This window comes from Squalius cephalus (genome assembly GCF_949319135.1).
Source record: "Squalius cephalus genome assembly, chromosome: 12".
Classification (NCBI taxonomy): Eukaryota; Metazoa; Chordata; class Actinopteri; order Cypriniformes; family Leuciscidae; genus Squalius; species Squalius cephalus.
In genome coordinates, this window is record NC_137133.1 from 30,925,218 (window position 1) to 30,950,324 (window position 25,107).

Here is a 25,107-nt window from a genome sequence, read left to right on the forward strand (position 1 = left end):
CTAACTGTAGCTGTGTCCACCGGCATTTTGACAGTCAAAAATAGTCGATTACATGTTGTGTCGAGCCTTCTTAGTGTTTTGAAAATAGCGATTTTTAATGCTATAATAGTATTGCCCCAAGCACTCCCATTCAAGAGGCAATTTGACCGAAAACTAAAATACGGTCAAACTTAAAAGTGGCGTTTCCATTCTAATTATGCTTTTAAATGAAAGTTTGCCTCGGGTAGATTAACAAAAAGACCCTAGGTTGCATTTTGGCGAGAGTTATACCCTTTTTGAAAGTGACATTTTAACTTATAGAGCAGTTTACACTGACCTTACACAGCACTTTACTGCTGACACTTTACACCTTGTATAAAGATATTTCGGGTTATCTGGCCTTGGGTTAAGTACAGTGCTAAATTAAAGGGGAGCAAAATGTTGTATGGTCCGATATCGGAGGTAGTCAAAAACGCATGTGACAGCACATTTGTAGTGTAAATGCTAATTCATTCTAATCTTGGACAGCAGAAAATGAAGTATTCAGAAATGAAAGTTTCCTCACCTGTTAATCAATCATTTTGCTATTATTATTATTATTATTATTATTTAATATCATTGTTACTGTACGGTCAGTAAGATTTTTCAAATGTTCTGAAAGAAGTCTCTTATGCTCAACCAGGCTGCATTTATTTGATCAAAAATACAGTAAAAACATTAAGATTGTGATATATAATTACAATTTAAAATAACTGTTTTCTATTTGAATATATTTTAAAAGGACATTTATTTTTGTGATGCAAAGTTGAAGTTTCATCATCATTACTCCAGTCTTCAGTGTCACATGATCCTTCAGAAATCATTTTAATATGCTGATTTGTTGCTCTAGATTAAACATTTATTAATATTATCAATATTGAAAACAGTTGTGCTGCTTAATTTATTTATTTTTGTAAACCGGGATGCTTTGATGAATAGAAATTTAAAAACAGCATTTATTTGAAATTTAAAAAAAAAAATTTTACATTATGAATTTCTTTACTGTCACGATTTAATGCATCTTTGTATTAACTTCTTTCAGAAAAAAAAAATCTTAGTGTACTGTAGATACGTATGAAGCAATGTGCAGAAAATCAGAGAACTTCAACTTCAGATATAAATCACAAGTGGTCAACCACAATAAGAAATTAATGTTAATAACAGGTGTAATCAGTAATGTGTGGTTAACCATTTGGGATAAGATCACAATTCATTCATTATAACAGCCCTCTTTTCTCTTACACTATGACTGGTGATTACTCATTCACTCTTCGACTGCAAATGTCCTACAGCATTCTGGGACGAGCACGTGTCCAAAGAGGCCGAACGCTTCTGTACACAGTCCTGTCAACAAGTGCATCACCTGAGGGCCAATGTGACTGATTTTTTTTCTGATCTTTTCAGGTCATGCTCAGCCAGTCCTAGCCTTAAACCTTCAGAGGAAATACACTTTCAAGTTCCTGCTTTTTCAAGAGAGAAAAAAAAGCCCATTTATGGTTATTATTAAAGGTGACGTGATAAAAATCGGACTTTTTCCATGTTTAAGTGCTTTAATTTGGTCCCCGGTGCATCTACCAACCCAGAATACATGAAAAGTGACAACCAACTTTGTTTTGGTAAGCCTTTCTCTGTAAGCATGTAAGCCGATCAGATTTCGCTCCCCTTCTGATTTAGGAAGGGGATATTATTATAATAATAAGCCCCTTAAAGGGTTAGTTCACCCAAAAATTTAAATTCTGTCTGTAATTACTCACCCTCATGTTGTTCCAACCCCATAAGACTTTCATTCATCTTCAAAAATTAAGATATTTTTGATTAAATCTGAGAGCTGGCTCACTCCTCCATAGGCTTCTTGCCGGCCCAGAAAGTTAGTAAAGACAATGTTTAAAATAGTCCAAGTGACTACAGTGGCTCAACCATAAGTTTATCAAGCGATGAGAATATGTGGCAGCTGAAACTAATCTTAAAAAACTAGATATAGAACAAGCTCAAGCCCTAAGAATGTGTAGTGGGGCTTTCAAAACATCTCCAGTTGCGGCAATTCAGGTTGAAATGGGAGAGATGCCATTGCATTGGGTATTAGAAGATTTAAACTTATGCTAGCATATTGGGTAAACCTGCAAGGGCATAATGAATCCCATCCTGCAAAGACTATAGTACAGAAGTGTTGGGAACATAGAAAAATCTAGTTTTAGGAGTTTTGGATGGGTTGTGAATGAAAAAGCAAGGAAAATAGGTTTGAATAATATACAATATGTCCCATATTAAAATATCCCTCCTTGGATGTTTATAATGTCACTGACTGATTCACAAATACATGAGGAAATTGTTGTCCAAAACTACTTAGAAAATAATGTTACTAATAAAATAATGATATTCACAGGTGGTTCAAAGAACCCTAAAAATGGACATACAGGAGCTGCAGTGTACATCCCACATGTGGAAAATATATCAAGAAAAGAACAATAGATAATCAGTTTATACAGTAGAACTGGTAGCCATTATATTGGGATTGCAGTGGGTAGAAGAATATCACCAAAAACATTTTTTTGGTTGCATCTGATAGTTTGTCTGCACTCACAAGCATAAAATCAGGGAAATCATGCAGGCCTGATATGCTAATTGAAATATATCAAACAATATACAGATTACATAATAAAGGTTTTAAGTGTATGGTTTGTTTGGGTTCCTGCACATGTTGGTGTGAAAGGAAATGAAGAAATGGACATGTTGGCTAAACAATCTCTTAAATCACCAACAGTAGATTTGCAGATTGCATTAAGTAAAACTGAGGCTAAAGCAATCATAAAAGATCAAACTCAAAAAATATGGCAGGAATATTGGGATATTAATGATACAGGGAGACATTTGTATAGTATTCAAAGCTCTGTTGGCATGAAAAGGGAGATGAGTAAAAAGCAAAGTGAAGAAAGGATTAGCACTCGTCTCAGAATAGGACATACAGGGCTCAACAAGACACTTCATATATTAAGTAGACATATAAATGGAATGTGTTTACATTGCAATCAACCAGAATCTGTCCAACATGTGATGATGAATTGTTATGTATATGAAAAGGAAAGGAAGGAATTAAAAGAAGTACATTCTGCCAAATCTTCTGATCCACACTCCTGTTCAGTAGGTGGCGGTAAAGCACCTAATAAGCTGGTTTGCCAGCTGCCAATAAAAACATAAGAAGAAGAAGAAGAAGAATACTTTTTGTGTGCAAAAACCCCCCAAAATTACAACTTTATTCAACTATTGATTTTCTTCTGTGTGGGCCTCTGAGTGAGTTCACGTAGTGTAATAGCGCAGCGCTTCTGGGTTGTACGTCAGAACGTAGGCTCACTATTGACCGACGCTGGTCATGTGTGTGATGCGTGTGATGCTGGCCAATAGTGAGCCTAGTTTGGACGTACAACCCAGAAGCGCTGCTCTGTTACACAAAACCTAATTTTGTGGCAAAAAAACATTGTCGTTTTTATCCTATTGTTTAGGCTACTATTTATTTGCTTGGCCAGACAGTGTCATTTGGGTTTTGGTTGTTTTGCTGTTGCAAGCTGTAAGGACCTTTGAAATAACTGAAATCACTTGGCGAAGTGATATGGACATGTAATGCGGTCAAGACCTGCCTGGAACTACTTTAGCCGTGAGTTTCCCTGAAAATAATTGCACAGTGCACGCCTTAGAACGTTCCTCAACAACCAATCAGATTCAAGCATTCAACAGCCTCAGAATATAAATATATATATAAATTCAATTAACTAAAAGTTTACATCCACATTATTTGTTAATGCCCACATTCAGCTGTTAAAACAGCGTATTTGAAATTGCAGACTTCTGCCAGAGGGTGGACATGAGGACAGGACAGGACTAATTGAATGGACTAATGTCAGAGCCAATGTGAGATCTCAGCAGAGACTGAAATGAATAGTGCCTCTCTTGTGCCTTAGGGAGAGAGGTGCTCAATGATGGTTGGTCATTCTCGGCCGTTCGCCTAATGAGGGTTCAAATCATTGTTATTGCTGAAAGCCCCAGATCAGCTCTTTGGATCATTTTAACGCTTTTAACATAACAGAAGGACATCCAGTGAATTAATTCCAATGCAATGAACCCCTAGGTACATTTCAGGCTATTCTATTACTTTGCAATGTAGAAAAAAAAGAAGAAGAAATATTATATGCTTGTAATATAAAGGAGTCATTTAATAAAAAAGGGTACATTAGATTAGACTTTCAGCAATATGTTCTGTTCTATATCAGACACTTTTTATTATTATATTATATTAAATTCTATTTTCATTTTCTAATAATTATTTACACTGTCTACACACACACACACACAAACACACACACACACACACACACATACACAAACGGGATGGAAATAACTCTCAATCTGCACTTTTAAAAGTTCCACAAGTTTTCACAGTGATGCCATAGATTTTGGGTTCCCAAAAGAACCTTTGAGGGTTTTTTTATGAGAGAGAAAAAGCTTTCAGTTCTTAAAAGAACCATTTTTTCTTAGTGTGGCTGTAAAGATATTTTAATAATCATAAGAACCCATTTCCACTTAAAATTTTTTTTTTTTTTTTTGCAATGAAAAGGGTTCATGGATGCTAAAAGTTCTTAATGGAACCATATGCCAATGATTTATATCCAATGGATATCAACTTGAAATTAATTTAATATTTTTGATAGTAAATGTCATATTTTATCTAATACATTAAGTTTAATATTTTGCGTTTAATATTTATCTAAAACATATTGTGGGAATAAGACCATGTACTGCACGGTAAGAACATCTCTTTAGTATTCCATTCATAATTGGCCAACATAAACAGATTTCAAACCTCCCTTTGAACTTAAAATACTGCCAAAACTCTTTCTTTAAAAAAAAAACTTTGCATTTTTCAAATTTGTTTCTTGTTTTGTAGTTCTTAGATGCTGACTTAATGCTTTTTGTCTCTGGAGACTCATCAGAGTTACATTGGGATGCAGAGCAAAGCTCCAACACTTGCCTTTAAGCAGAAGAGAGCCTGTCACCTCATCCCCCCACTGTTTGATGCTGTGCCAAGAGGAATCACGTGGACAGAACGGCAAGCACAAATGAAACATGAATATGTATGACTTAATAAAACCAACCACTGCATGTCTGTGCATCTGTGTGAAGGAATATAAAGTTCTTTACCCTTGCAGCCAATCACCTTTTGCTTACTGTAATATTACATTTGCATATTATGTTTGTATACTGGCCACTTTATTAGGTACATCTGCTAGTACCGGGTTAGACTTTTGCCTTCAGAACTGCCTTAATTATTCGTGGCACAGATTCAACAAGGTGCTAGAAACATTCCTCAGAAATTTTGGTCCATATTGATATGATAGCATCACGCAGTTGCTGCAGATTTGTCGTTCTCACATCCATGATGTGAATCTCCCACTCCAGCACATCCCAAAGGTGCTCTATTGGTTTGAGATCTGGTGATTGTGGAGGCTATTTGAGTATAGTGAACTCACTGTCATGTTAAATAAAAAAACAGTTTAAGATGATTTGAGATTTTTGACATGGCACGTTATCCTGCTGAAACTACTGTAGCCATCAGAAGATGGGAACACTGTGGTCATAAGGTCGGCAGCAACAATACCATTTGATGTTCAGTTTGAACTTAAGCAGATCATCTTGACCATGTCTACATGTCTATTGAGTTGCTGCCATGTGATTGGCTGTTTAGATATTTGCGTTAACGTGCAGTTGAATAGCAGGTGTACCTAATAAAGTGCCTAGTGAGTGTATATCAGTATATATAACCATTTAAGCTGAAACAACAGTTATTTATCCTACATGTTCATGTACTTGTAGAATGGCAAGATTCCAACTGAAATTGCACTTCATATTGGATTTATTTTACCACATTTGAGTATAAAGGGAGAAATGCTGCACACCGACAGCACTGACGTCATGCATGATGTGTACTTTAAATCAGCATTATAAAATATACAGCTTATGCCTCTCATGAGACTAACCCCTCTCTCTTCTCCTGCTGTTTCACTTTTATAAATCCTAAAGCCCAACAAAACATATCATGTGATTCTAAAAGTATTCAAAAGCCACTAGAATAAACACTAATACTTCCTATTGCAAATAAACCTTTTGCATGTTTAGTTGTACAGAAATTCAAGTGTTGAAAGAAATGGAAACATAATCATTGCAAGTCATCAGGGAGTGTTTTTCAAGCAAGCAGAAAGTTATCAAGCAAAAGCAACTATAAGAATTGATAAATTAGGAAATTCCAGACGGTCTGTTTTGGGGGTGACCAGACCCTGAGAGAACAAAAGGACCTCTCTGGAGATTAGCATTTGAACTGGCTCTCATGCACCATCGAGACGAAAGTCTCACCCCCGAGTCATCTAATCTGCATCTCCTTCCCTCTCCCCTCACCCCCTCTCTCTCATGCTCAGGTGACTACCTGAATTCACCCAAGAAAATGTACAGTTTAATGTGAATGATTATCACAGAGTATATTCATGTTTGGTATCGTTTAAAATGTCACAGTGCGACTGGTACAATTCTCTCATCTCAGAATAAGTAAAACACAAGGTAATAAGGTTTTTGAAGGTTTATGGATAACTAGCATACAAGGAGGGGTTGATCTCTCAAGCAAATGGTCACACCCCCCCAAGAGGTGCTACAGTGTACCTCAGAATGCAAATTTACTATTGTTAGCACATGTTTACATGTGAAAGAGGTCTGGCTATTTAATGGAGTACAGCAGGCAGATCGGGGCCTTTTCTGTACTTCAGATCGGTCCGTGAGGCTGGGAGTGAGAGCTCTCAGCCTCATGTATTGCTTAATGTTGGGTATGCATCTCTTTCCTTTATTCCAGAGAATTTGATGTTTTGTATCAATTATCTTTGAATTGATTATGAAATTGGCATGATACATTTACCTGACATAATAAATTGTTACGTGATTATTCCAACTGATTTTGACATTGTTCATTTAATGGTTAAAAGGAATAGTCAAACATTCAATCATGATTAATGATCCACAGATATCATTAAAACCCTTTCATTTATGGAGTCAGATGAATTAAACGAGAGAATACATAATTAAATGTATTGTAAATTTAACCAACCAATACGTTGCATGAGTGAGGACAAGAACACGTGATTCCTTCCCCGTGTATTGGCGAACCAGCAGATTGGACCAATTTCACGGGCTTTACAAGTGGTGACCTCCGTGACGTGATCTCACAACACAGGCGAGAAATGTCCTTTCCAGCAAGTATTGGGATCTTAAAATCAACAAGAGGTTTGAAAATCATCTCTTTCTTCTGCAGTTGTGGTAAGTCAATTTTCCTTGCATTTTTAGAAGTGTTGAAGAAATGTTTGATGTGGCAGCCAGATGAAGAATGAAAAACCTTGTGTATTAGATTTTAAAGATCGCCTTGTTTTGCCTAAGCAACAAGAAACGAAAACTAAAGTGAGAATAACATCTTCCAAACAATTTGAATAACTCGATGAAGAGCTGAAAAAAGTAAAGCCTAAAAAGTTTTAAAATCAGCCGCATGTTTTCCGGCCATTGTTGTATCTGGGCTTGTTAAACAAACCAGCAACACGTGAAGAGAATGAGCAAACTAACAAGAAACAGAGAAAGAAAAATCTACGTTTGTAAACAATCGGAAAACACGTGATTTTATAAATAAAAAGGCAGATCGATGCATTGTTTATGGAAAGAAAATTTTGGGAAAACAGGATGATATGATGTACAGGCTAAAACTCAAATATCAAGGATAATGCTAAATGCTATTGTCCATGTTGCTTTCAAAACGCTCAAGGCTAATGCTAAATGCTATTGTCCATGCTGCATTCAAGGCTAATGCTAAATGCTAAAACTTTAACATTGATGGAATTAAATTAAGATATTCAATTTAATTTGGCTTATTTCAGTTCCTCTGAAAAGTAAACCTCTAAAGTATTTGATATGCTATCTAGTCAAAAATTCGGGAAAATTAGAAAATTTTGCTTGGTTATCACTGTTAGGTGGTTGGGGATATGGCGAGACTGTAAAAACGATGGCAGAGTAATCTCTAAAATATATCCAACACAACTGACAGGAGCTGTTAAATGTGGCGAGTCTGTAAAAACGATGGCAGAATAAACTCTAAAACATTGTAACACGCTGGGATAATACAAGTATAAAAAGGCGCCGTTATAACTAGCTATGATCGCACGCATCCTGATTTTGATGTCAAGCTGTTCAAATATTTGAGAATACTACTCTGAGCAATGCATATTCTGTTTGGATTTTCAAATTTGTAGTTGTGCTTAACACATTGTGCTAGAACACACTTTATAGTTGTTTGTGCTACGAAAATGTGCACATAGGCTAGTTGAGTTTATTCTTTAAAAACACGAGATTTACTGTAAGTGTTGTAGAAAATACTTAGGTAAAAGGTTGTAGATGCCATGCATGCTAGGCCTCGTGTCTTGTGTAAACTGGATTAAATATCAAGCGTGTTTGTTGAATTTGTTTGTCTCCTTGGTGGACCACTCTGCTATTTTTGATATAGCTGCAGTAAAACCATTACAGGAACATAGGATTGCCATGTGGCTACAATGTAAATCACAAGACAAAGAAATCGGAAAATCAGAAACATCGAACGCATCTCATTAATCATGAAACAAAAACCTTTTCATATTTAAGGCTTCAGAGAACTAAATATTGTTATGTTTGAATGTATTCTGAATTGCTCTGAGATTCGTTTTTTCCAAAATAGATTACCGGATTCGTATATTTCCACAAGTTTGCGCCAGACATTAGTGACGACTAATACTGGATATCAGATTCAAGTGTACTTGAATGAGGGGGACGAGTTAATTTCCGTCCAGAATCAGCTACTGCTGTTTGATCAACCTGGATTCGGGTGCGTTCCATAACCTCTGTTCTAATTTAATGTTCTTTTAGATAAGTGTACGTGGATATTCTACGGGCTTGACTATACCAAAGCCATTTTAAGAAAAGTAAGTTGATCGGCTAACGTCTTTTAATGGTGGTCTTGACCTCTACTAATCGAAACGATTGAATTAAGTTCCTGAGGTGGCATTCAAGGGGGCTATTTAAGTGTCTGTTATTTTGTACGTGTGAATACGGCAGATTCCAGATATTTAGCCAATTACCTCTGTTTTGGTAAGCCAGACTGGCGAGATTGTGTCGTGCATCCTTAGGAGAAGGACTGCAAAGCGATATAGTTTCCTTATCTATAAACGGAAAATATAAAGTAAGAGTAAACAGAATAATCAAACGTTAAAATGACCATTTAAAAAGACTAAATGAGAAGAAAATGTATTTGAAACCTAGAAAAGAAATAAGAGAAACAGCAAATGTACATCTTATCAGCCCTGAGCCAGAAAAGCCCTTTTTCATATTCAAATGTATTGACATGAGAACAAGTAGAGATTTGACCATGCGTTAAGTTGTTCCAGACACTCTTCAGAGACTGAAAACAATATAATTTGACTTGTATTGTTAAAGAATATAATTATATTATAACCTGAATTATAATAAACATTATATTACACTCACAGAGTAGGACAATAATTGGAGAAGTGTGACTTTCGTCATTAAAACTGAATTTCTGAAACAGAATTTCATTTGTGTGCTACCCAGTGCCAAAAAAGGGGCGGGGTATGCCTTTATTTTTCACCGTTAGAAAACACGGCTAGAATTGTGGCACAGGTAATAGCAAACCAAATTGCGCAACAACTAAAATGTAATCTAATCAGAGAAGTAAATTTACAAGGAGGGTACCACAGTTTTTTGCAGGTCAAAAAATATCTGCACTAACTAAAATGTGTGAACGACACCATAACAGATCTGGCTGTAGTGAGAGAAAGCAATGAGCATTGCACATGCAGCGGACTGAAGGCTGAACTGAGAAAGCAGCTTCAGGTGTCACAACACACTGAAACGACAGCAACAATTCAGACTTGGTCAATGAAACTCGGTTTCATGTGACATCTGGAATGAAAATTGCAACTTACATGATAATGGAACAAGTAAAAGAATTCCACACGTCTGAATTTAATGTTTTTGAAATATTGGAATTATCTGTGGTTCGCTCTCCTCTGTTTTCTGTCTCAGGCTTAGGCTACTTCTGCAAAATGGTGGAGCCCACCTGGAGCAAATCCAGGACAGCGGAATTGTTCGAACATAACCTGAGACTCGGGAGATGGGTGAAAAGACATTATAAAAGGCCTTTTCACACGTCACACTATCACATTACTGCATAAATATGGCCTCCCAGTTTAGAACTGGATCAAAATTTGCAACACAATTGTTAAAGATTATATTCCACCCATCTCCTAGACATGAACACTGAACACACCCCTCCATCACTATACCCTCACAGCATCATCACCTGGGGTAGATGGTCTATCCAGGCTGAACACTACACATCAGACGAAGATGTGTCATCTTCACACTAACAGATCCAGATAGCTTCACACACACAGGGTGGAGCTGATCTCATGATCATTGTCTAACAGAGACACAGAGAATAGCATACGCTATTCACAACAAACTGCCAACTAATGTAACACACATGAACAACTGAATGGCTACAGTCACAAATCAAGACAAATTCTAAGGCAGACCTGCCATTAAACTTCAAACTCTATGATTGTTGGTGGGAGTTGGAAGATCAGAGGGCCCCTGATTTCTCAACTTACCACTAATAACAGAAACATAATTAAAATGGATAAATCTGAAGTGAGACCGCTTCAATTAATAACAAAAATTTACAATTTAACCGTCATCGACTGCGACTTAGCCAGCTCTCTCTCTCTCTCTCTCTCTCTCTCTCTCTCTCTCTCTCTCTCTCGCTCTCTCTCTCTCTCTCTCTCACACACACACACACACACACACACACTCTCTCTCACCAACACAAACACACATACACACACACACACACAACACTGTTGCAATGAATTAACAATCTCCATTCTTATATGCCTAAACATGTTCCAAGTTACTTCTTAGATCTGCATATGTGGCTTGCATTGGAAGATTCATGAACAAACAAAGTGATTATTATATATATATATACGTGCACTTCAACTGTTATTACAAGATTTATTGATGCATACCATTGATTTTATTATTTAGGTTACACCGACCTCTTGCTGCATTTCCTTTGAATAATTCAGATCAAGAATATTTAAATTCCACTACCATTTAATATCACAGTGGTAGTGAAGAATTGGATATTTAAAACAAGACCATCCTACTTGACCTTGAGAAACACTTGAGACCAGATGTACCATTCGCACTCGCTGACATGAACATGACATTTTATATTAGACATGATATGATTTTGTTTTGTTGCATTATGTGTTCCCATGCATTTCCATACGACTTCAAGTTCATAAGTGCTCAATCGTGAAGTGGACATTTAAGATGCTTTTCAGGTGTCTCAGGCTTTTCACACAAAGCAGTGTGAACCAAGGAGAAGCCCTTCATCCACTGAGGTCTGCCCAGACAACCGCACCGCTGGAGGTGACAGGATTGGTCAAGAAGGGTCAGATCATCATCGTGGAGAAGGTGCCAGAGAAGCAGAAGTTTCTCCATGGAGGAGTGACACATCAACTGAACAAGTCACAAAGGTCCAGATTGACTCTGCTCACGTCCCAGGATTACAGGAAGAGAACCTGAATGCATTCATCCACCTGCTGGACTCAAGCAACATACACCTGGTGAGACCAGGTGTTCTGCAGGTGAACACAGCCCTCTGCAAGCTTCTACAGATGCTAACATTGAAAAGACAATTTTCGGGTGGACATCTCAAGAATGACAACAGACGTTTATCAGTGACTCCATAGGAGCTCATTTGAATTTGACCCACGGAGTCAAGGAGGGAAAACTGTAAGAATTGATAAATTAGGAAATTCCAGACGGTCTGTTTTGGGGGTGACCAGACCCTGAGAGAACAAAAGGACCTCTCTGGAGATTAGCATTTGAACTGGCTCTCATGCACCATCGAGACGAAAGTCTCACCCCCGAGTCATCTAATCTGCATCTCCTTCCCTCTCCCCTCACCCCCTCTCTCTCATGCTCAGGTGACTACCTGAATTCACCCAAGAAAATGTACAGTTTAATGTGAATGATTATCACAGAGTATATTCATGTTTGGTATCGTTTAAAATGTCACAGTGCGACTGGTACAATTCTCTCATCTCAGAATAAGTAAAACACAAGGTAATAAGGTTTTTGAAGGTTTATGGATAACTAGCATACAAGGAGGGGTTGATCTCTCAAGCAAATGGTCACACCCCCCCAAGAGGTGCTACAGTGTACCTCAGAATGCAAATTTACTATTGTTAGCACATGTTTACATGTGAAAGAGGTCTGGCTATTTAATGGAGTACAGCAGGCAGATCGGGGCCTTTTCTGTACTTCAGATCGGTCCGTGAGGCTGGGAGTGAGAGCTCTCAGCCTCATGTATTGCTTAATGTTGGGTATGCATCTCTTTCCTTTATTCCAGAGAATTTGATGTTTTGTATCAATTATCTTTGAATTGATTATGAAATTGGCATGATACATTTACCTGACATAATAAATTGTTACGTGATTATTCCAACTGATTTTGACATTGTTCATTTAATGGTTAAAAGGAATAGTCAAACATTCAATCATGATTAATGATCCACAGATATCATTAAAACCCTTTCATTTATGGAGTCAGATGAATTAAACGAGAGAATACATAATTAAATGTATTGTAAATTTAACCAACCAATACGTTGCATGAGTGAGGACAAGAACACGTGATTCCTTCCCCGTGTATTGGCGAACCAGCAGATTGGACCAATTTCACGGGCTTTACACAACTTAACTCTGTACAGCCTGACATTTGATATAGAAATGTTTTATTGAATCTTATAGAAAATATATATTTTTTAATATAATGGGTTTTTTTTTGGTATCATATTTGATCAGGCTTTAATGGTTCATAAAACACCTCATTTAGGGGCACAAACTGAGCAAAAATATTAAATTTGGTGCAGCTACTGACATTTATATGGCCAAGAAGTTGACATTTTGATTGAATTATTATGTAAATCAATGTGTACAGCAAACTACTTAAATAAAATTCATATAAATATCACGTCTTAATATTAATTGTCACGTCTCCCAATAATGTCAGATTATTTAAATGCTTAGTTTTTATTGTGGGTAGCAAAGCGTAGAATTCAATGCAATAATGATGACTGATTAATCTTCAAATAAACGTCCCTCAGTGCTTCAGTCCAGTAAGTGTTTATCTTGAAATATTACTAACAATATAAAAGTTATTCTTACAAACATGTGTACCATGACCTGAAGGGGAACATTTTTATAATTATACTAACTTGCTTTAACTATCAATCTGAAGGCATGTTGTAGATTTTTAAGCAAAGATTTGAACATGTTGATGATTTAAATGCCTTAGAAATTTGCGCATTAAATATGATACAGTAGGCTTTAGGATTAAAGTAAACTTCTGAAATTGAAAATGCATCTCCATTACATCAAAAGTGGAGTTCTGTTCACTGGGAATTCAACAATGGTTCTTCTATGGCATCACCCCCTTTTTCGGAACTGCTTTTGGCTTAGTGCATTTAATAATAGCCTAAGACCATCAGAGATTACACAACAACGTTTCCGGTGATGATATATTTCAGTCCTTCCAACTAAACCTTGATGAGCATTGGGATGAACATGCATCTGCATCATTTCAAAGCATGCAGAAATCCACTTCACAGACCACCTGAGTGAGAATGCCACAACTGAAGGGGAACCTGCCCTGACAGGAATCCAGGAATCCTGCTTATCTGGTACTTCTATGTATAATTTTCTTCTCGTGCAGCTTTGTAGATGACAGGGAAATAGCCACTCTGCATGATCACAGGAGTGTGGAGGGTCTGATATGGTGCTCAGCATTAGAATATGAGCAGCACACCGGGGAGAAGATGACGGTAGATGAGGTTAACAATTTCCTTAAAAGCAATTAAACAACTGCAGCTTTTTGGTGCAAGAAACCTTGACCAATATTATGAATGTTAATACAGTTCCAAAGTTTAAGGGTTCACTGTAACATTTTTTTTGTTTGTTTGTTTGTTTTTTAAGTTTTCACAGTATTATTAATGTAAAATGAACAAATGCTTACTGTAGAACCTATATAAGCTACAGCATGTTGCTGTAGATGCAAGTATCATGGTCAAATTTCAATGGTGGGTAAACTCAGTAAATATATTTTGTACTGTGAATTAGCCAACTTCAATATAGTAATTATGAGCAAGATTTTTTTCAGCAGTAGAAACCGACGAGATTCCACACTTTTTTCATGAATTGAAGCTAAAGTTACCTTCAATTTATGAAAAAAGTGTGGAATCTCGTCGGTTTCTACTGCTGAAAAGAATTTTTTTTTTCAATGAATCAAGTTAGACAATTAATGTTCTCTTGTAAAGTTACCTGTGTGCACTAGGAGAGAGCGCACCTTCTTAATTAGTAAGCTGTGCATATTATTACAAAAATGCAATTTGCAATTTGCACACAAAATGTTGATCGATTTTCCCATCTGGTAACATTTAATCAATAACATCATCAGTTTGTTAAAGGAATTGGATAAAAATTAAATTGGAATTTTGTAATCGTGCGTGTCGTCTCGCTTTCCCTTGCTAACTACGGCATGAGGAATCATATGGTGCATTCAAGTCATCTCATAAAGATCGGTGAGTGCACATGAACGCCACCACAATGTCGTAAATATGAGTGGGAAGCTCAGTATATTCTTTAAGCCCGATCTTTACGAGTTGGGGGCATGTCAATGAGAAACATGGCGGAATACCACAATAGGCCTACTTAAAGGTATTTAGCAGTGATATTGCTAGACTTTTCTACAGCGAAGTAAGCTAAAGCTAAATAACAATGTAATATGTAACGATAAAGTTTGCAGTGGCTTCATAAATTAATTAAAAACATAAAAAAACAAAGCACAACTGATGCACATTTCTTTGTTCTTCATTTTCTAGAACTAGAGTTTAAGAAACTTGCTCTATTTTTTTGTAATTAATTAAAGGGATACTCCACTTTTTTTGGAAATAGGCTCATTTTACAACTCCCCCAGAGTTAAACATTTGAGTTTTACCGTTTTCGAATCCATTCAGCCGAACTCCGGGTCTGGCGGTACCACTTTTAGCATATATATTTGAATCGGACAGGACCATTAGCATCTCTCTCAAAAAAAATGACCAAAGAGTTTAGTTATTTTTCCTATTTAAAACTTGACTCTTCTGTAGTTACATCGTGTACTAAGACCGACGGAAAATGTAAAGTTGCGATTTTCTAGGCTGATATGGATAGGAACTATACTTTCATTCCTGCGTAATAATCAAGAAACTTCCAGCAGGCGTAATGATATGACGCAGCGCCTGAAAATAGTCCCCAGCTCAGTAACTTCCAACGTGACCGGGACTAAGTTTGTCTAACCTATTAATTTATACTTCTGCCTCGAACTTACGCCGTAGCTACGTCGTAGGCTGTGTGTAGCGCGCGTACCCTTCGGCGTACCCTGACGTGCACCTCTCCAAAAATGTAACAACGCGTCAACTCTACGCGGACGCAAGCGCTGTGATTGGTCTGCTAGGACCGCTTCCTCGGGTTTCACATGCTCCCTCTGTGCGCGTGAACTCAGACAACGACGCAGAAGTATAAATGAAAACCAACGCGTTGCCTACAGCGTAGAGGCTCCGGCGTAGGTCTGACGCAGAAGTATAAATCAGCCTTTAGACCTATTTTCAGGCGCTGCCTCATATCATTGTTGTAAAAAGTTGTAAAATGAGCCTATTTCCAAAAAAAGTGGAGTATCCCTTTAAGAGAAAGTATAGGGGAGAACCGGAGCGAAAGTAACACAGGACGAAAGTAACAAAGAGATTTTCTCAGAGCCCTGACTATATTAGCATTTCAAGCTATGACAGCATGTTCAGTATGCAACCCTTGACGGAGCTGCCAAATACCACGTGATTTCGTCATCGTTTCCCGCGGTTAAGTCCGGAAAGCAGTTTTCGAGTACGATAAGTAAATTACTGAAGCGGTAGCCTACTTTTTTTCTAATTACAAGTTGCGTTTTTCATTTCATGTGTCACACAGTAATGAACAATGTACAGGTTATTAAGTGCTGTAACACATCCTGAAGTTTGCCTAGAGTTGTTCAGTATAAAAGTAAATCGGGTTTAAATGTACACCGCCATCTTACTCCGACGAAGGTGACTTGAACGTACATGCCGTCATAACCACGACTTCCCACCTTGTAAGTAGCCTACCCAGGAGGACTTGAACACACCAATATACCGAAAGAAAACGCAGCAAAGGTAAGACTTTTAAACATTAAACATTTTTCATAGGATCATGTTTTTCATCGCAGGGCAAACTGTTAAACAATTAGGCTTATTTCCCTCGCCCTCACTTCATTCCAAACTCATAAAACATTCGATCATATTCGAAACCCAACTGAATATATCAATTAAATTGGTAACTCTTTACAGTAAGGTTAATTTGTTAACATAATTAACTAACATGAACTAACCAGGAGCAAATTTGATAGGCTACTGTATTAGTTCATATTTGTTAACGTTAGGTAATAAAAATACAGCTCGTGTTAGTTCACAGTAGCCTACATTAACTAATGTTAACAAATGCAACCTTTGATTTTATTAATATATTAGGCTACTAAATGTTGAAATTACTAAGATTAATAAATGCTGTATTGTTCATTGTTAGCATGTAGTTAACTGATCTTAACAAATGAACCTTATTGTAAAGTTGTCACCATTAAAGCTGTTCATCATTCAGAAAATTTGGACTAAACCGCTAAATTCATATAATTTTGATCTCTTTATGAACTTTGAAGTGACAAAGTGGTGGCTCTCAGATCGCTCAGACACTAAATTAATGCAGTCTGTTAACAGTAGTCTTATACTTTCTGTGATAAAAAATACAGCATCCTATTCTGATGACAATTCTAATAGCCTACTGAGATTTTTACTATTCTAATGCTCTTTGAATTGACAGCAAGCACACTGTGAAGTTTACTACAGCAACTAATTGCTAATTAACTAATCAGCTAATTGCTGATAGCAAGTTAACTGTACATTTCGTGTTATTTTTACAGTTTTCAAAAGGACAGAGAGTGATTTCTTTTCCAGAAACCTATGAAAAAAGCACCAGGAAAATTGTTATTGGCTACTCTTATCTCTTTCTGCTTACATTTCAATCTTTCATGGACAGGCTAAGAGCTTTAGCAAGTCATTGCCTAGCAACTCGACTCAGCTGAATGCAATGTCCTCTGTACCAAGGACAGTGCTTTTAAAACTCATTTGTATTATTAAAAAGTAGACATTTTAAAAGAAAAATAATGTAATTATTTGTGAACAAATCAGTATTTAGTCACAGTATTCTACTAAGAAAGAAATCCATTACAATGTACAAAGGAATCAACATACCAACAATAGGTCAGGGTTGTTATTATAGGCTATACGACCGTAGCACCGTTTTCAGTTACCCTATAAGCAGTTTTGCTGTAGGAGGGGTTTTCAAACTGGGGTACGGTGACCTTCAGGGGAGATTTAGTTTACACATATTTATAATGTTAATATTTCACAGTAAAAATTAGGTCTTTATGCATAAACAAATATTTAGTCGCCTTTTAAATTTTAGAATGGTGGTGGTCCCTCACATGAGGATGATCATGTTTGGAATTCCATGACATCTAAAAGAATGAAAACCCCTGCTATAGGCAAAGGTAAATAGTAGGAAAACTTTATTCAACTATTCATTTTCTTCTGTGTGGGCCTCTGACGTGAGTTCACGAGAGCGCCACGACGCATGTGCGAGAACTGAGAAGATGACGCAGATGGGTCTCAATGTAGTGTTTAGAAAGGTTCTAAAGTGTGCATTTCCTGGATGTCCGAATCGTGAGAAACCAACGAGAAAACGTAAAAGTGCCTTACCAATGGTGCAAAATTAATGGCTTACCTTTCACACTTTCGCATCAAATGATCGTGAGCGTCATCTCCGCAGTTCTCGCGCATGCGTCGTGGTGCTCTCGTGAACTCACTCAGAGTCCCACATGGAAGAAACTGAATAGTTGAATAAAGTCATTTTTTGTTGTCCTTTTTTTCGCAAAAAGTATTCTCGTCGCTTGATAAACTTAAGGTTGAGCCACAGTAACTTTTTACTAACTTTTCTGGACCAGCAGATGCAATTACCTAGCAGACTATGAAGAAGTGAGACAGCTCTCAGATTTCATCAAAAGTTTCTTAATTTGTGTTCTGAAGATGAACGAGAGTCTTACAGGTTTGGAACAACATGAGGGTGTGTAATTAATGACAGGATTTTCAAGCACAAATGAAGAAGAAAAAAAAACACAAATAAAGATGTTTTATTGAAATCTGAGAGATTTCTTTCCTCCATTGATAGCTGCGCAACTGAAAATGTGACGCTTCAAAAAGTTCATAAAGAGACTGAGCGCTTTAGTCCAAAATTTCTGAAGAGATTTGATCGCTTTATATGTTGAACAGATTGAATTTAGGCTTTTAAACAGGGACAGAAAGCTCTCAGATTAATCAAACAGATCTTAATTTGTGTTCCAAAGATGAACGAAAGTCTTACGGGTTTGAAACGACATGAGGGTGAGCAATTAATGACAGAATTTTCATTTTTGGGTGAACTAACCCTTTAATCAAAAGTAGAATATGACAGAAATTTAGTTTTTAAGAAAATAATTATTAATTTTATAGTACAACTTTAACATTTCAGTGTGGTTCCTATCTCAATGCAAAAGAGAAACTAAAGTGTGGCTGAGCAACGTTTTTGCCAGCGATGTGCTGTCAGTCATATTTAATCGAGCCCTGGAGGAAGTTGAACTATATATAAGAGCATTTGCCTTTTTTGCCAAACATTTGCATAAAGTTAAAAAAAGTATAAAAAAAATCATGTTTTTTTGTAAATCAATTATTTCTAGAGAAATTTTTCTAATGATAGTTTACTATCAGTACAAATGCAACACTTGAGGTGCCTTTGAGGTTGGTTCATTTAGCATTCTAAATGATAATCTTGGCTTCCTGTGAGACTTGCTAATAACTCCAATAGATGCAAAATCAACACCAGCAACACAACCAAAACAATGCATTGGTATTATGTGTGCTCTCTCCATGGGCTGTGCCACATTTGGAGAATAACAATAGCAGTCCATTTATCACTTGTCTTTTGTGACAGTACCTGCTCTCCCAGGTGATTCATTCCTTGGACCATCTTTTTCAGCCATCTCAACCATAACCAGAGGAGAAAGTGGCAGAGAATGATAAAATAGATTGTGTGGCCTTCATATTTCTACAAAGTTGCAGTCCATGTGCAATATCAGTTGTACAGCATATGGGCCGTCTTAAAATGGCACTCATGCCACTGTTTGCATGTTGAAAAATGCTCACAATATTTGTTTTTGTGTGCTGCAAAATATCCTTATAGAAAATCAAGTTATTAGTCAGTGCTTCAGCATACGTGCACATACACAGTTCTACTTAAGGCCCACATGTATTTTAAATTTCAAAGTGTAATCATTGGCTCATGAATTTCAGATGCCTCAAGGATCCATGCAGACATTTTTAATTTCCAGCACAGTATATTAAGAGAGATTTTTTTATTAGGTGGAGGCCACATTGGATTGCAAAGGAATGCTTTAGCTGATTTTCACATTTCCGGGGGTTCTCAGAAACGTAAGTCGTCATGGGTAAACTAAATTTTATAGCGGTGAACGGGAGATGACAACAAATATTATTTTTGTATTTCCATTTGCACTAATAGCAAAAGAAAAACCCATGACAGCGTTTTCATGACTTTACAAAAAAAGGAAAAATATACTATGTCAAATTTGCTCACGGTCGGTGTATTAGAAACACCTTCGCTTCAACTTTAATTTTTATTTTTAATTTTTTTTATTTACTCAAGTCAAGTCACCTTTATTTAAAGAGCACTTTATATAATACAGATTGATACAAACAGAAGAAAAAAAAAAGCATTTTGGCTGTTGTTCAGCCTAAGTCAGTTCAGTGTTGATTCATCAATTATTAAATTAGTTAGTTTCAGAAATGTCATCATTCAGCTCAATATCAATAATATTGTTGAATATTAAGTGTCCCCAACTAAGCAAGCCAGAGGCCAAACTCCATCAGGTGACAGAATAGATGGGGAAAAAACCTTGGACGTAACCAAGCTTTTTTTTTTTTTTTTTAACTAGCCTATAGTATTACACAATGTATAGCATTATAAATGTGTATTAAATGTTTTAAAAATGAAAATATAAAATGAAGACAACTTAGGGAATGCGTCATCACAGTCTGAAAAGGGTCATCATTTCATATGAGATGTTGATGTTGTTGAACTGGTTATTTTTCATAATTTCTTGTTTGCATAATTGTTTTGCTGTTTAAATGCTGCTGAAAAGCATATACAGTTTGACAGATTCAATATGCAATTGGGGCATGTTGTCACAAAAGGTAGACGTGTGTCAGAAAAGTACTTAAACCTTTTGAAATATTAAAACAACAACAACATTTTTTAATAAAGGTCCTTGAAAGATAATTAAACGTAGGCCCCTATTTATAATTTCATACATTTTACTTGATCCCCAGAAGGCTGAACCAAGAGTGTGCCTATTGAAAGCAAACCTTTTTTCAAACACGATCTGAAACGAAAATAGAATAGCCTAATGTTTTATTTTTAGCTCCAGTCCACCTACCCGGACGTTTTCGAAATCACTTTTACCCCAACGACTTTTGCATTACATCACATCCAAAAGTGAAAAGAGCAGAGTGGAGGAGAGACAGGAGGCGGAGATCAAAGAGAACCGTGACCAACGGAACTGACGTCACTGGCATAATGTAAACTGTTGAGATGATCCATGGTAACAGACTCAGTGCAGCAACCGCTCGCACAGACACACGCACAGGAACCGACAGAAATGCCTCGAACCTGGATCGCACCTGCACCGGCTCTTACATCCTACAGACGAGCGGCGTTTGGACTCGTTTCAGACGCGCCGTCGGCCTTTTAAACGCGACGCACCTGCCAGGAATCCAAAACATTTAATGTATTCCTCCTATACATCTACTGTCAATTCACAAGAAGCAAGGAAACCAACGAAATGTGTGGTTAAACTCTCTCATCTAACAGACTACAATAGGAGCAGATGATTTTAATCCGGGTGAAGAAATAATGACTCTTGTGGATTAACGCCTTCACTGTCACTCTATTATTTTGCTCTGTCGGGATCGAAGGATCATCTGCCTTTACCATTTGCCATTACAGTCTTTATATTACAGCCACAGTAATATAATATCGTGAAGATGGCGACTGGAGCGGGCTGGCAGCATTACTACAACCCCGCTGGCAGCGCTTCGACGGGGAAATATAACAGCACCTCCACTTCAACATCCACCAGCACGTCCTTCCCGTCCGGTTTAACCCTCGAATACACGCAGGACCTCCACCTGAAGATGAGCAAGAAGATCGCACAGCTGACCAAGGTAATTTTGTGCGCGTTTTGGGGATGCGTAATGCCATGTGTGTTGCTTGCAGGTTGAGCGATGCGCATTGGAAATGCCGGAGACCCCCATCCAAATGACACCAGGCTGGCCTTCAATCCAAATTAAACATGACCAGATGGGGTGGAATATTTTATTAATGAAACGTTTAATTATGATTTTCCATGTATTTCTCAAAACTTGAGAATGGGAGTCTCATCAAAATCACACTATTTTTAAGTTATAGTTTTTAAAGGTTCAGAAAATATAGGCCTATAAAAACTATTTTGTCGATAATATTAAATATCAATAATCATATTTAATTACAAAAGATTAATGTTTTATGTTATAATACAACTAGTGTTATTAAAATGAACACTATTTACTCTATTTTACTATTTACCGAAAGAAAAGAAAAGATTCAAACACTTGATAGGCCTCTTTAATATGTAAAGTACAGTACCAGTCAAAAGTTTGGACACATCTGACCATTTCTCATCATCCACAAAACTTTTTAAGCCTTATGCTTAAATGCCTTTTTAAATTAGTTTTAAAGACAAATATTGTTGCCTACGTGTAGGAAAAGCATCAACAACTGTGGAGCATTCCTGAGATTGGAAAAGAGAAACACGTCCCAGAGTTTGCAGTGTGACTTGAAAAGATATTTTGATTTGTTAATATATTTTTTTGGATAATTCCCGTTTTATAGGTTGACTTTGTGGAATGGGATTGAAAAAGTATTAGCCTAATTATACTAATAGTAATAATGAATGTGTGGGTGTGTCCAAATTTCCAGCTGGTATTGGTCTCATTCCCTCAAAAGGAAGCAGAGCAAAATCTGCCCGAAAGCTGTCTTGTGAGAGATGTGCTGGTCCTGTCTGTAAGGATCATATCTACATAATCTGCAAAGCCTGCTATAGGCACATTTGTATTTCTGACATAAGCACATATTAGTTATAGCTGAATATTATTTTTTACTGTATATGTACATGATTTAAATATTTTGTGCATATACATTCTATAATTATTTAATTAAGCTGAATCCAGTACGCCTCATTTTGACCCCCTTTATGCATTCAGAGGGTTTTTGGGACATGCATTCTTGGGTTAAAGCTTGCTTACATCTGATTCTTGTACGCTAAATGCCATCATAGCATGTTATTCAGTGCTTACAATTTGTCATCTAAAATAATTCTGATCATCCTCCATCCTCAGGTTGGTCGAAGTTGAAATATTGAGTAAATTGAAGCATACTAAGCGTACTTTCTCTGCTGGTGTAGTGAGAATCTATATACAGAATAGAATGATACAGTATTTTTTTTAGGGTTGGTGGCAGATCATCCTGATAGGTTCACTTACATTAACATTTGTATGTTATATAGGTTCACTTACATTAACATTTGTATGTTATATAGACTATGTGGTTTAATCTGTGAATGAATATTATCAACACCTGCTGTTTTGTATGATCCTCTTAGCCCTAACTGGGATATGGGAATGGCATGTTTCCCAAGCCTGCTTCAGCTATTAATTTTCAGATATTAGAGCCAGAGTTCCCACAGTCAAGGACAAGCTGGAAATATCAGATGATTGAGTTTTGCAGGCCTGGAAAAGGTATTGCAATCATATAGTGAAGATGCATTTTCTATAAAATATCTCATCAGCTAGATATTGATGATGTGTAGAGTTAAACTTGCTTGAGAGTCGTACTGCATATGTTCGATTTATGAGCCAGTTCTTTTTTTTTTTTTATGAATTGGTAAAAGCAGTTTAAATATTGTTGTCTTAAATCATTTTTTTTTTGATAATGACTCTCTTAGTGTCTGCTTTGAAGAATAGTATTTTTGAAAAATCAAATCAAATATCTTCACATACCCAAATGCCACTATGAAAAGTTCATGATTTTTAATCATGAGCCAGTTGCTCTTTTGAGTTGGTTTCTTTGAAATGAATGGTCAAACAGAATGAACATATTGATTCCTCAGTGAATCTGTGTTGAATTATTTGTTAGTGTAATGACTGGTTCTCTGGTGTTTGCTTGGAAGATTGAACACTGAAGAGAAATGTAATATCTTCATGTACTCAACGCCTCTATTTTGTAAAAGGTTGGCAATTTTATTTTGTCTTGTAATATACTTGTAAAAAGCAAGATTCTGGCAGTCCTTGATCTGTGCTTGTTGTTGTCTAACCGTTTGTAAAGAAACTGGATCAGGAATACTGTAAAGTGAGCAACGAAACACATATTTTATTGAACCTGAGCCTTAACATGAATGTGTGCAACCATTCATATTCCATAATCCATTAAATGATTTAACTCAGCCACAGCCTCCAGCAGATCTGTTGGTTTATGATTGCTGTTCTTGCGCATGCACAGTGAAGTTCATTCGTCCTTAGGGAGCTCGGGCTGCACCTCATAAATGAGATTACATTGCTTTGGCTGAGTATTGATGTACCTGTCTGACTATCATTAAACATGGACACATGGGTCATTGCTTTTAAAGGATATGTGAAGCACGAGGAATTGATGTGTCATCAAAAAAGTGTGCAGAGGATTTTGTAATTTATGATATTTGCATCACATTATTATTCTTTGTGCTTTGTACTGAAAATTGTGCCCATTTAAACCTGATTATAGATTTGCAATTTAAATTAAACTGCATGGATAAAAAAAAGAGATGGTATAGGAAATATGTTAGGCCTAATGCTTTTGCGTTTTCTCACAAAATGTTTGCCTTCGCTCGCAAAATGTTTGTGTTCCCCCAAGAAACGTTGCCTTCGCTCTCAAAATGTTTGTTTTTCTTCGAGAAACTCTGCCTTCGCTCGCAAAATGTTTTCGTTCCCCAAGAAACTTTGCCTTCGCTCACAAAATGTTTGCGTTTCCCCAAGAAACTTTGCCTTCGCTCGCAAAATGTTTGCGTTTATCAGAGAAACTTTGCCTTCGCTCACAAAATGTGACGAGGAAGAAGACGATGGGTCAGAGATTTATGTGTACACGATGGCATTCAGCGACTATTGCCGTTTGTGCAAGACAAACATGAGGGTAGAAGGTATATATGGACACTCTACAGCAGGGATGGGCAACTTCGGTCCTGGAGGGCCACTGTCCTACAGAGTTTAGCTTCAACCCTAATCAAACACACCTGAACCAGCTAATCAAGGTCCTCAGGATTACTAGAAAATTACAGGCAGGTGATTTTTTTCAGGGTTGGAGCTAAACTCTGTAGGACAGTGGCCCTCCAGGACCGAAGTTGCCCATCCCTGCTCTACAGACATGTTTTTATCGAAAAAAAACACAGAGTTTATCCGAGAGGTTAGCGTCGTCTTGCTGCTCCCTCCCCGTTCTGTGATTGGTCCCCCTCGCTGAGGCGAAAATCTGGTTCATGGAATCCAGGCTGCCTAGCAGCGTGAATAAAATCGCGCTGCGCGCAAGGCAGCATGGGGAAACCCAGGCTAGAGAAACATTCCATTT

The 25,107-nt window shown here is 37.0% G+C and overlaps 1 protein-coding gene across 4 annotated transcripts in view; it reads left to right on the top strand.

The window, feature by feature from the left end:
* Positions 1–20,878: 20,878 nt before the first annotated feature.
* fam184ab (family with sequence similarity 184 member Ab) overlaps positions 20,879–25,107 on the top strand; it is a 117,849-nt gene continuing 113,620 nt past the window's right edge. For all 4 annotated transcript variants that reach the window (XM_079887775.1, XM_079887774.1, XM_079887776.1 and 1 more), the window contains exon 1: positions 20,879–21,641. In XM_079887775.1, coding sequence (XP_079743901.1) covers positions 21,462–21,641 — 180 coding nt within the window. In that variant the 5' untranslated portion in view covers positions 20,879–21,461. The remainder of the gene's footprint in view (positions 21,642–25,107) is intronic.